Source organism: Camelina sativa, chromosome 15, assembly GCF_030686135.1.
Source record: "Camelina sativa cultivar CO46 ecotype springtype chromosome 15, ASM3068613v1".
Lineage (NCBI taxonomy): Eukaryota > Viridiplantae > Streptophyta > Magnoliopsida > Brassicales > Brassicaceae > Camelina > Camelina sativa.
Window position 1 is genome coordinate 2,957,852 of NC_141894.1, and position 12,951 is coordinate 2,970,802.

The 12,951-nt window shown below is 40.2% G+C and overlaps 2 protein-coding genes and 1 non-coding gene across 3 annotated transcripts; 1 reads left to right on the forward strand and 2 right to left on the reverse strand.

The window, feature by feature from the left end:
* Nucleotides 1-132: 132 nt before the first annotated feature.
* On the reverse strand, nt 133-214 carry TRNAS-UGA (transfer RNA serine (anticodon UGA)). Its single transcript has one exon. It is a non-coding gene; the product is annotated as a tRNA-Ser (tRNA).
* A 210-nt stretch (nt 215-424) lies between these two features.
* Nucleotides 425-1,933, forward strand: LOC104744873 (uncharacterized). The gene has a single exon (XM_010465989.3). The coding sequence runs from the start codon at nt 767-769 to the stop codon at nt 1,859-1,861; it is 1,095 nt and encodes a 364-aa protein (XP_010464291.1). The 5' UTR covers nt 425-766; the 3' UTR covers nt 1,862-1,933.
* An 820-nt stretch (nt 1,934-2,753) lies between these two features.
* LOC104744895 (purple acid phosphatase 15-like) lies at nt 2,754-5,493 on the reverse strand. The gene is made up of 6 exons (XM_010466017.3): nt 4,897-5,493; nt 4,391-4,582; nt 3,751-4,302; nt 3,484-3,674; nt 3,114-3,389; nt 2,754-3,024 (listed from the first exon to the last, which is right to left on the reverse strand). Exons 1-6 carry the CDS (start codon nt 5,147-5,149, stop codon nt 2,890-2,892), a joined length of 1,599 nt encoding a protein of 532 aa, XP_010464319.2. The 5' UTR covers nt 5,150-5,493; the 3' UTR covers nt 2,754-2,889.
* Between the last annotated feature and the right edge of the window lie 7,458 nt (nt 5,494-12,951).

A 12,951-nucleotide genomic window follows, 5' to 3' on the forward strand; every position in this document is an offset into this window, starting at 1 on the left:
TGTGTGATACCAAGCGGCAGCGTAATGGAAACATTAAGTTGAATGTGTTATCGGGAAAAAAAAAACAAGGTGTTGGAAGTAGTATTAATTTGTTTGGTTTGGCTAAGTTGAGATAAAAATTAAAAAAGCTATCGTCAACAGCAGGGTTCGAACCTGCGCGGGCGAAGCCCAACAGATTTCAAGTCTGTCTCCTTAACCACTCGGACATATTGACTGTGTTGTTCCAATTCTGAATGTTTTCTATAATACCGATATATCTTAGAAAAACTAAAGCTCTGTACCAATCACGGATTCACACCATTCTGTACTTTTTTATTTTCCAACCATATACAAATATTACGTTCATCTCCACAAACCTCATTAACCAGTCACTCCTGTTTTAAAACTTGATAAATCGCATTAATCAGAAAAATACAAATTTTGTAGGAAAAAAGCTTTCTATTATCCACGAAAAAAATTATACCGACATCCTTAATTTAGATAATTTTTTATTAACCGTAAGACTCGTTCTTCCTCACTCTTTCTTCTCCATTCCAAGACACTTATACCCACAAGTTTTCTTTCAATTTAAGGAGGTAAACAAAAAAAAATAGAATCAAAGTGTAAATGATAAAAAAATTAAAACACAATCCCAAATATTTTCAGCCCTTTTTTTTGCAGAATACACAACTCCCATTTTTTTGAAACAAAAATTCAATAAGCAAATGCGATGATTCCTACTCTCTAACTTCGATGCAAGAGGTAACATATCGATGCGTGGAGTTAAATGTCGGCGTTAAAGAGCCGTAGTAACTCGTTAGCCGGACTAAGTCTAGACGCTATTCTTGGCGGCGACATCGTTATACAACAACCGTCATCTCCCCCATCTCCACCACCTTTACCACAAAAAACTATTGTACCGCACCGTCCTACAAGCCAAACGCTTTTCGATATCATACGTGAGGAATACGTCAAAGAAGGTCACAAAGATCGTACCACGTGGCAAATTTTCCGTGAGAAGCTCCGTCTCAAACGAAGCGGTTCCGCTTGGACCTCGTCTCTTCCTATCCCTGCTTCGGATATCCTTATCCCTAATACCAAACACTTTGGAACAGCGTTACGATCACACCCCGCAGGTTTAACCAACGGTAACATCCGAGAACTGGTTAACGTACTACCCATGTCTGATCCACCTGGTTCTTCAGGACGCGCTATGTTCACGCGCGGATCTTCAATGCGGGTCGGGTCGATTAAAAACCACCCGGACGATTCGCCTGACATCAACGTTTTAGGAGATGGACCGTCGTCTAGGAGCTTTAAACCGCAGTTATCACGGCACGACTCCGTTAGAGATCACAGTGACGTCGAAGAAGATAACAGACGACGTCCTCCGATCGTCACGTTCGTGGAAGAGAGGCAGATGTCGGCGAGAGAAGCGGTTGCGGCTCAAGAAGCGGCGGAAGCGGAAGCTGCGGCGGCTGGTGGAAGCGAAGACGAAGATGAAGATGACGACGATGAAGAGGAAGAAACAGAGGAGAATAAATCGTCGTCAGCTTCTGCGCCGAAGCAGACGATGTCGTTGATGGATCTGTTGGAAGAGACAGATCGACAAATGGGATTAACAGGATCAAGATACGCCATGGATGACGAGGAGGAGTACGAAGAAGAAGAAGACGATGAGAATTACGAGGAAGAAGGTGATGGTCACGGAGGAGGAGAAGGAGAGCTTAGTTGCTGCGCATGCATGGTGAAAATCAAAGGCGCATCTTTCTCACCTTGTGGTCATACGTTTTGTAAGCTCTGTTCTAAAGAGCTTATGGCTCAGAAAGGTCATTGTCCTGTTTGCAGCAGCTTCGTCGTTGAGTTCCTTGAGATCTTTTAGATACAAACTTTTTTGTTTATTTAATTTTGAAACTTTTTTTTTTGTTTAATTGGGAAAAACTGTTACATCAAAGAAGTCCCAAATCTTTTATTAGACCATCTCTGTTTAAACTTTGAGCTTAGCAATGGTTAACAAGTCGGTTGTGATGCGGACATTGGTCAGGTTGTCCCACACTGGTAGACACCATTTTTTTCTTGAACTGATTTTAGAAATGTTTGAAGTTTCGATAGAAAACATGATAATAATCATATTTCTCGATTGATCTCTCTTACCTGTGCAACGACAGATCTCAGAGTCGGCGTCATTGATCTAAAAACTAGGGTTTCGCTCTTCTATCCGATTCTTTCGTCAAAACGGGGGAAACTATAATCTTTTTAGGGTTATGTATTTAAATACAGGAACTTTAAAATTTAGGCTAAAAAGCCCGCCAGATTTTATGATCTTTTAGGCCTAAAAAGCGAAAAAAAAAACACCAAATGGTCTATCCAACTTCTGCTGGTCGGGTCGAGTAAAAACCAACCGGATGATTCGACTGACATCAGCTTTTTAGGAGATGACTACCGTCTAGGAGCTCTAAACCGCAGTTACCACGGCAAAATTCAAGTTAGAGATCACAGTGACGGCGAAGAAGATAACAGACGATCGTCATGTTCGTGGAAGAGAGGCAGATGTCGACGAGGGAAGCGGTTGCGATTCAAGAAGCAGAAGGAGATGGTCAGAGAGTAGGAGAAGGAGAGCTTAGTTGCTGCGCTTGCATGGTGAAAATCAAAGGCGCATATATCTTTCTCACCTTGTGGTCACACGTTTTGTAAGCTCTGTTCTAAAGAGCTTTATGACTCAGAAAGGCCATTTTCCTGTTTGCAGCAGCTTCGTCGTTGAGTTCCTTGAGATCTTTTAGATACAAACTTTTTGTTTATTTATTGGGAAGTTTTGAAACTCTTTTCTTTTTTTGTATATTGGGGAAAAACTGTTACATCAAAGAAGTCCCAAATCTTTTATTAGATCATCTCTGTTTTTTAACTTTGAGCTTAGCAATGGTTAAAAAGGCGGTTGTGATGCGGACATTGGTCAGGTTGTCTCACAATGTAAATCTGATCTCCGACTTCGCTATTCGAGTCTTGATTCCTATACCATGTCCATAGTGCCCATGTCTCGTTCTTCATCTACATAGAGATTAATATATATTCTTTTAATTAGATTCAAGGTTAGCCTCTGTTTTGATGCGTTCAAGATCTAAGTAAACTGCCAATACCTCGAGGATTCCATGGCCAAAGCTGCTTTCTCTCATGGCACTATAATCAGGTTGGCGATCCCAACAGAACTCACCAGACGGGGTAAAGTTCCGAGCACAAAACCCACCCATGACTGGATCCGGCGTGGTTAAAGGCTCAGGACATTTACCTGGTTCATCGGCGTGCTCAATCGCCATCTTTTCACGGTTACCTCCATCACCAACCACAATGTAAACCGGACCACACAGGTCTAGTTCGTAATTGTAAACTCTGTTCGACCGTTCATAAGCATGAACCTTGGAAAAACAAAGTATTCACAAGAAAACAAAACGGTTAATCATTGTTGAAAGGGCAAAGAGATAAGAGACAGCTTCTTGGGTCAGGTCTTACATGTCCGTTGAAGACAATGTCGGTACCGTAAGAATAAAGTAATTCCTCCAAAGCTTCTTTCATGCATTCCGCTTCTCTGTAATGCGCTGTATAAGAACTATACCAAGGTGGATGCCAAGAAGCTACCAACCATGGAGTTACCGATCTATCAACTTTAGCCAAATCCTTCTTCAGCCACTCATATTGTTCCGCTGCAAACACACATACAACTTTAAAAGAGAGTGCAAACATGTAAACTTAGAGGTCATAGTTTCAAGAATCATCAACCTGATTTGTCATAAGCAATGTAAGCACCGAGCATGATGAAGTGAATCCCACCAGCGTTAAAAGAATAATAGAGCGTGGAAGAAGAGCCGCTTTCTTTAAAAGGGAAAGCGAATCTTGAACTATAAGCTTCAAAGGTCTTGTTCTCGGCTTGCAATTCGATCTCATGGTTCCCTTCAATCACCATCAAAGGAACTTTAGAAGTCAGGTCCTCCATAAACCTACCCCAATAGTCCCAACGTGGCTGGTACGTCTCATGTATAGGTGTCTCAGGGAAAGAGCAAGAATAACAATCGGAGCTAGACCCGTTTGTTAGATACAAGTTTGCGTAACTCACATCGCCGATCAATAAAACAAGATCCGGAGAGTTATGAATCAAGTGACTAATTGTATCCGTTGTGTTATAAGTGAGACCAAGGTCACCCACAACCGCTATTCGACCAGGATAACTCGAGGGACTAGAAACCGGCATTGTCCTGAAATGGCGTATCTTACTCATAGACCATCTTGATGGATCTCCGCATCGATAATAATAGACAGTACTTGGTTTCAGCCCTGCGATAGTAAATAGACAGTATTTGGTTTCAGGCCCTATATATATGTAAGCTAAAATGAAGAAAGAAAAAAACAGAGATGAATGAACCTGTAATGCGAACATGGTGTATGATTCCAGATGTATAGTTAAGGAGACCATCGAAAGGGTAAAGTTGACTATAAACAAGTGAATGTCCTTTGGCTTCATGACTCAGTGAGTGCCTCAATGTCCCGAATTGGACAATACTATTGATACTTGTCGGATCTAATGGCTTCACGTTCTTTCCGATTTGGAACTCACCTTTCAAACACAAAACATTACTTCATTAAATAACGAACTCTAGTCATCAGCTTTCATCAGAGTCACAAGATTCTAACTTTCAGTTGAAGTAACTAAAAAGAGTTGGTGTCAGAGTCAGACATAACTAGCATTTATTACATAACATTACTAGTACAGTTCTTTAAGAGGAAGAGTTAAAAAAAAAAAAGTATATAGAATTGAATTGAAGAGGATTATTTAATCACGTAATTAGCCAAAAAATGACGTAATTAATAAAAAAAGATAACGTAATTTTTCAGTAAATGAGAAAGTGATTGAAGGTGATAAAAATGAACCTGTGATCCAAGATACCCATATAGAATCGTGATCGGAGGAGAGGGAGATAGATATCTGCTCCGGCTCGAAACCGGTGACACGGCGGCGGACGCGGGGATCAGTGTCAGGCAAATCGATGGCTTTTCCACGGAGAGAAGTGTCCAAAGGCACCGTCACCGGAACGAAAGGTCCGTCCAACGTTGAAGGGATATAATCGGCGGATAAGATTGCCGGCGAGAGAAAACAGAAGAGCAGAAGTAGTAGAAACGTCATCGTTTAGTTCACAAGGGTGGTGGAGTTGTGGCGGAGATTATCATTGTGGTGGGCGGGTTTCGGCTTTTTGTTTTTTTAATTGTTGGCGTTAGGGGTATTATGGGAAAAGAATCTTCCCGGTTAAATAGTCATTATCGTTAAACTAATATTGAGACCGGTACCCCATAGTTTTCTGTGTATACGTGCAGTCTCGAGGAGTTACACCGGTGACGTTTTTGGTTTTCTAAATTACTTTTTCCAATCTTGGATAGTGGGGATATCTATCTAACCACAATGTTTTGTGTCTTTCTGCTTTGTAGTTTTGTGTTATGGATGTTTTTAACAGGTACTATTCTCCCTTGTCTGGTGGTACTTTTCTTTTCAATCTCAATTTATATTGGTCCAAAATCATTACAATATAGTTTATATACACCATAAATGTCTATCTTCACCAGGTATTTCTCATGATTCTTAATAATTTACATAACCTCATGAAAGATATTTATTATTGCTTGTATATAATAAATACAAGATAAAGGGTGATTTTGTTGATACTACTTTTTCTTTTTTTCTTTTGTTATTTAGTTTTACTAATTTTCAAGATAACATATATCTAAAATAAAGCGAAATCCAATAAAAGTCCAATAACAAATCTATAGCACTCGTTAAGTAATGGTCCGAAAGAAATATATATATATATATATATATATATATATATATTTTTTTTATTTTACTAATTTTCAATATAGCATACATCTAAAATAGATCCAAATCCAATAAAAGTCCAATAACAAATCTATAGCAATCGTTAAGTAGTGGCCCGAGAGAATTTTTTTTTTTTTGTATCCCACATCGACAATTACAAAAATAAACAACCTTGGACTTAACTATAAATAACAGTATTGTCAAAACACTTATTTATCAAAAATAGTTTGTTAGATCAAAGAATTAGATTATTCAAAATATGAGATTGATCTTTGTGAATGGTATTGAACTCTTCTTTTTGATAGTTATGTGAATTGATATGAATATATTCATACCAATTTACTATACTATTAAGAGGAAGAGTTCCATCCAGTTCACATAGTTCAAGTTCAGAATTTGGAACCATCTAATTCTTTAAACAAATTGTTTTTTTTTTTTGGTAAATGTAATTAGCCAAAAATAATCAAATTTTAAACAGTTCAAACGATTAAAAAAAACATAGAAAACACAAAGTTGATAACCTCGTGAACTTAATTATTAAAACCACGAAGATTCATATATCGTTATGGACTTTGTTTGGCAAGCTCGACGAAGCGCAAAACTTCCATGCCCACTCGCATTACAATCCCTTTAAAAACTAAAATCGAGCTAAACCGAGAGTTAAATCCCGATTATGGCTAGCCTTGTTCGATCTTGGATCCCTTTGTTAATTTTGCAATCGTTGTTGGTTGCAATCGCTTTTGGATCGAAAGAAGCTGAAGAATTCAGCGAGGCATTGCTGTTGAAGCCTTTGCCTGATCAAAAAGTTTTAGCTCCTCCGTCTATGATAGATTCTGGATAAATCTAACTCAATTTGCTGAATAATACTTCCGTAATCAATTAGAACTCAAAGAGATGAACAGAGTTTAGGGAATTACAACGAGAGAGAAAACTTAAACTGAATAGAACTGATCAACATTGATCAACGAGCACATCACTCGCTCCCAAGCACATCGCAAGAGAATTAAACCCAGAATAAGCATGAAAGTCACACAAGACAATACAACGGCTCTTATAGCCTTCAAGGAATAACAGAAAACCCTCTGAACCGTTCCGAGTCTCTCAGCTACTTTGACTTCAGTTGACCAGTCAACTCCTTCTCCTCATTTGACTCATCCGATGCTGACGTGGCTGACGACTTCTTGCGATAATAAGCCTGATGAACCTTATCAATACTTCCCCCCGGAGAAACAGCTTGTCCTCAAGCGTGAATTGTGGAAACAGCTGCACAAAATCCTTAGAAAGCATCCATGAATTCTCTGAGTCTGGCCTATCGAACCAATGGACCAAAAACTCTCGACCACCAGTGGCATTAAAGCGAACCTCCAAGACTTTTTCTGTAAATAAAAACTCATCTTCGATAACCTCAGGAGGGTCTGTATATTGAACCTGTTGCGGATCACCAACCACGGCCTTCAACTGAGAAACATGGAACACATTGTGTATCTTAGCAGAATCCGGAAGTTGTAATCGATAAGCCACCGGTCCAATTCGCTCCAGTATCAAAAAGGGGCCAAAGAACTTTGCTGCGAGCTTGGGGCAAGGGCGTTTAACCACAGACATTTGTCGATATGGTTGCAGCTTCAAATATACCCAATCCCCTATAGCAAACTCCACATTCCGCCTATGCTTATCTGCCTGTTTCCTCATCAACTCTTGAGCCCTCTGTAAATTTCCCCGTATATGAGTCAACATAATGTCACGCTCCTTCAACTGCACTTCTAACTCCCAGTTCGTGGTTGAACCATTCTCATAAGACAACAAGACTGGCGGATCTCTTCCATAAACTACCTTGAATGGTGAAGATTTAAGAGCCGTATGATATGCCGTATTATATGAATACTCTGCCCAAGACAAAAACTTAGCCCAAGTGCGTGGGTGACTTGAGGCAAAGCAACGCAAATACGTCTCCAGACACCTGTTCAGTACCTCCGTTTGTCCGTCAGTCTGCGGATGATACGCTGTGCTGAACTTAAGCTGAGTGCCTGACAAACGAAACAGTTCCTTCCAAACACTACCCACGAACACCTTATCCCGATCAGATACAATTGACTTAGGATAACCATGTAGCTTAACCACATTTTCAACAAACTTCTGTGCCACATCAACAGCTTTAAATGGATGTTTAAGGCCTAGAAAATGAGCTGCCTTGCTAAGTCTGTCCACCACTACCAATATCACGTTGATACCTCCCGACGTTGGTAGTCCTTCAATAAAATCAAGAGACACATCTTCCCAAATAGCGTTTGGAATAGGTAACGGCTGTAATAAACCCGCAGGTGCCAATGTTGAGTATTTATGAGTTTGACAGATCGAGCATTCTGAAACATACCGTTTAATATCCTTGTACATACCCTCCCAATGAAACACAGACTGAACCCTCTTCATCGTCTTCAATATGCCTACGTGGCCTCCCATTTTACTGTCATGAAACTCATGGAGGATCAACGACATAAACTTTGAAGTTTTAGGGATCACTAACCTCTTTTTATACCATAACCTTCCCTCCACAACATGATATTTGGGATGGAAGCCTGGAGATGAGAATTGTCGAACCAATGACTGAAGAGAGGCATCAGATTCTATTTCCTTGAACAAGTCTTGCAGTTGGATTGTAGAAGGAACAGAGAAAGCCAATAGTGAAGCTGACATTGTATGAGGAATTCTAGATAGGCCATCCGCAGCTTTATTTTCCACTCCCGGTTTATAAACTATATCCATATCAAACCCCAAAAGTTTAGTCAGCCAACGTTGATACTCCATATTGACCTCTTTTTGTTCCAACAAAAATTTGAGACTCCTTTGATCAGTGTGTACTTCAAACTTCCTCCCCAGCAAATAATGTTTCCATTTTAGAACTGCCATCACAATAGCCATCAACTCTCTTTCATATGCTGGTTTCAGTTGCTCCCTTGTGGTTAAGCCATGACTGAAATAAGCCAATGGTCTCTTGTTCTGAATAAGCACTGCACCCACACCAGTTCCTGAAGCATCAGTCTCCAAAATAAAAGTCTTGGTAAAATCTGGTAATCCCAAAACTGGCACTGATGACATTGCAAGCTTCAAGTTATCAAACACCTCTTGAGCTAAGCCACTCCACTGAAAACTATCCTTCTTCAACAAATCCGTTAATGGCCTTGCTAATGTCCCATAATTGCGAACAAATTTTCTATAATATCCAGTAAGGCCCAAAAAACCCCGAAGTTGTTTGATATTAACAGGAACCGGCCATTGCATCATCGCTTCAGTTTTGACTGTATCCGTAGCCACTCCGTCTTTAGAGATAACATGACCCAAATATTCCACCTTAAATGCCCCGAACACACACTTCTTTTGATTAGCGAACAACACATTATCATGCAATAGTTGTAGCACCAAACCCAGGTGAATTGCATGATCTTCCACACTGCCACTATACACCAAGATATCATCAAAAAACACCACCACAAACTTTCGCAAATAAGGTTTGAATACCTTGTTCATCAACGCTTGGAAGGTTGCAGGAGCGTTGGTAAGGCCAAAAGGCATTACTAGAAATTCGTAATGGCCCTCTAATGTGCGGAATGCTGTTTTCATGATATCCTCCTGCTTCATCCGTATTTGATGATACCCAGACCGTAGATCAATCTTTGAAAAAATCATAGCACCATGTAATTCATCGAGAAGTTGATCAATGACTGGGATAGGGAATTTATCTGGAATTGTAGCTCGGTTAAGAGTCCTGTAATCAACACAAAAACGCCAAGACAAATCTTTTTTTTTAACCAGTAAGACAGGGCTCGAAAACGGACTGTTGCTAACTCTGATAATACCCGAGGCTAACATCTCTCCCACCATACTCTCCATTATTTCTTTGGTGGCATGAGGATATCTATATGGGCGAACTGTGATCGACTGCACTCCTGGTTTAAGGTTAATACAGTGCTCCTGTCCTCGTACCGGTGGTAAACCGACAGGAATAGCAAACACAGCCGTGAACTTCTCTAACACCTTGGTAATGATCGGATCAACAACTGAAGCTGAATCAGTGGACTGCATAGCAACGAGTTGTGTCTGACTATCAGAGGCGAAAAATTGTTGAACGGGAGCATCGAGAGTCTTTGTTGATAACAAAGGACCATGTAAGGAAGGATCACCCCATAATGTAACTTTCCTTCCTTTGTACATAAAGGACCATTCCTGTAACTTCCAATCTACTTCACACCTCCCTAGTGTTTCAAGCCACTGTACTCCAAGGATGACATCTACTCCCCCCACTTCTAACGAGATAAATTCACTCTCAAACTCTTCACCACCAAGCTGGAATTTGACATCTTTGCAAATACCATAGCCGTGTACAGATGCACCGTTTCCCAACAACACTTCCAAGTTTCCCGCTGCACATGTTTTCAGTTTGATCTTGTTAACCACTGATGGAGTTATGAAATTATGTGAAGCTCCCGAGTCCAAAAGTACCACCACCCGACACTTGCCAATAAGGCCTACCAATTTTGTTTTCTTGGGAGAATGAATACCAAGAAAAGAGTTGAGAGATAAACATCTCACCTCTGCAGTCTGAACTATCTCCTCTATAACCTCAGTCTGAATCTCCTCAACCATCACTTCCAACTCTAACCCATCCACAACAGTCAGTATTTGTAACTCTTTTAAGGGACAAATATGACCTCTAGAGTACTTCCCTTTACACTTGAAACATATGCCCTTACTTCTCATCGCATCCAGTTCCTCTGATGTATGTCTCTGTCGTGGTGGACCTCCTTGTTTCTCTATCGCCCCAGGTTGTACAGCTTGACCCAGTCCCTTAGGCAATAACACGGGTTTAGTCGCTGTATAAGTAGCTGGTGACTTGGAAACAAATTGCTTCTGTGGAATAACTGGTCTGTTCTCCTTCTCACTGATTAATTGACAAAAAGAGCTTGATTCCATTCTCAACACTGCTGCTTTCTGATAATCAATCCCTTTAGGCTCCTTCATCTTGATTACTTCTTTCATCTCTTGTTTCAATCCATTGTAGAATATTTTCTCCAAATGAGAATCATCCAAACCAGGAACCTGAGCAGATAAATCTTCAAATTCTGTTACATAGGCTGCTACTGTCCCCGTTTGCTTGATCGCAAATAAACGATTACCAGGATCAGCTTCAATAGATTCAGCAAACCTCAAAAACAGTCTCTGATTAAACTCGTTCCACGATCGAAACTCTCTGCGATTCATCTCCCAGTTAAACCACTTCAATACATCTCCCTCCAAACTTAACGCCACCAAATCCAGTTTATCAAAATCAGAGTAACGACCAACGCGAAAAAATCTCTCTACCTTAGATAACCACTCGTATACTTGAGATCCATCAAAAACAGGCATATCAATCTTCCGCAATAAGCTAGATCTATTCTCTAGTGGTAGATTCCGATCATCAGCAACACGCGGAGAAGTATCGTAAGTATACCGTACCTGTGGTGGCGGACTCGACGATTCCGACTGCTCCGGTCGTTTCCCAAGCTGAATTTCAACTCGCGCTAAGGTACTGAGCACTGATTGCAACGTCGCGTCCAACGATTGGATCTTATCCTCGTGTTCCACCTTCGATTGAACCAAACGGTGGTATCCGCCGCGTAAGAATTGCATAAGGTTCTCCGTTGGGTTATCCTGTAGGTTCGCCGATTCGATCGGCTCCGATTCACTCATTTCCACCATCGCGATCTAAACAATCCAGTTACGCCGCACCAATGATAGATTCTAGATAAATCTAACTCAATTTGCTGAATAATACTTCCGTAATCAATTAGAACTCAAAGAGATGAACAGAGTTTAGGGAATTACAACGAGAGAGAAAACTTAAACTGAATAGAACTGATCAACATTGATCAACGAGCACATCACTCGCTCCCAAGCACATCGCAAGAGAATTAAACCCAGAATAAGCATGAAAGTCACACAAGACAATACAACGGCTCTTATAGCCTTCAAGGAATAACAGAAAACCCTCTGAACCGTTCCGAGTCTCTCAGCTACTTTGACTTCAGTTGACCAGTCAACTCCTTCTCCTCATTTGACTCATCCGATGCTGACGTGGCTGACGACTTCTTGCGATAATAAGCCTGATGAACCTTATCAGTCTAATTCCCATGGCCGCCATCACCATCTCTTCCCAAGCTATCTCTCAGTTGGTACATTAACTCCTCTTTCATCATACGAACTGATATTAGAAATTAGGGATGGGAATTTTTTTTCTTATTTGGTTTGCTTAAATGTGATTAGGTTGTCTCGAATTTGCTCTCTTCTTAGCTATCTTGGAAGATTCTAATTGATATTTTTGTACCAACTGTTTAAAATAATCTTGATTTTGAGTAACAGTGATGTAGAGTTTTGCAGCTATCTAAGAGTAACTTGAGTTTGTGCAAGTGTGTTTTGGTTTTTCAAACTAGTGGATTAAAAATAAAGAAATTTTATGGAATTGGAAAGTAAGTTTCTATCAAAGAAAAAAAAGGCTAGAATGCCATATTACGTTTATTTATTTATTTTTTTAATTTATTTAAATCAAAATGTTGTAAAAAGACCAAAAACCCTTTAACGTAATACTCATTTATTTCTTTTCCCTTGAGTTTTCTCTCTCTTTCTCGCCGACAGTTCTGCAAAAAAACAAAAAGAGTGATTTTTTTTGAATGTTCTTAGATTTCTCTTCTGATCGTTGTGTGTGTGCCGCCATAGCCAAAGGTTATTTCGGTTCTTGTTTAGTTGCAGCGGAGATAATGATTTGCGGCGGAGATGAGGATTTGCGGCGAAGGAAGCCATGGGAGAAGATCTGGGGGCATAAATGAGTTGGTGGTGAAGAGGGAATATCTGGGGGCGTAAATGGACGGCGGAGGAAGCCATGGAGAGGTTAAAATCCGGGGTTGATGGTGCAGAATCGGCAACGGCGGCGCTAGGGTTTACAATTATTAATTGGTTTGGTAACGGTTGTACCAGCTGAATATATCATTTGTACTAGTTGTATTTTATATATTAGCTGTACCAATTGTTTGGTTCTCTATCAGTTGTACTCATCTGTATATATCATTTGTACTAGTTGTACTTGTATA

Bases quoted from the DNA above. Each gene is read 5' to 3' on its own strand.
- LOC104744873 (XM_010465989.3), top strand. From the start codon at position 767: ATGTCGGCGTTAAAGAGCCGTAGTAACTCGTTAGCCGGACTAAGTCTA.
- LOC104744895 (XM_010466017.3), bottom strand. From the start codon at position 5,149: ATGACGTTTCTACTACTTCTGCTCTTCTGTTTTCTCTCGCCGGCAATC. The intron at 4,583-4,896 runs GTTCATTTTTAT...TGTGTTTGAAAG, and splicing joins ATGGGTATCTTGGATCACAG to GTGAGTTCCAAATCGGAAAG. The intron at 3,390-3,483 runs GTAAGACCTGAC...TGTTTTTCCAAG, and splicing joins ACATTGTCTTCAACGGACAT to GTTCATGCTTATGAACGGTC.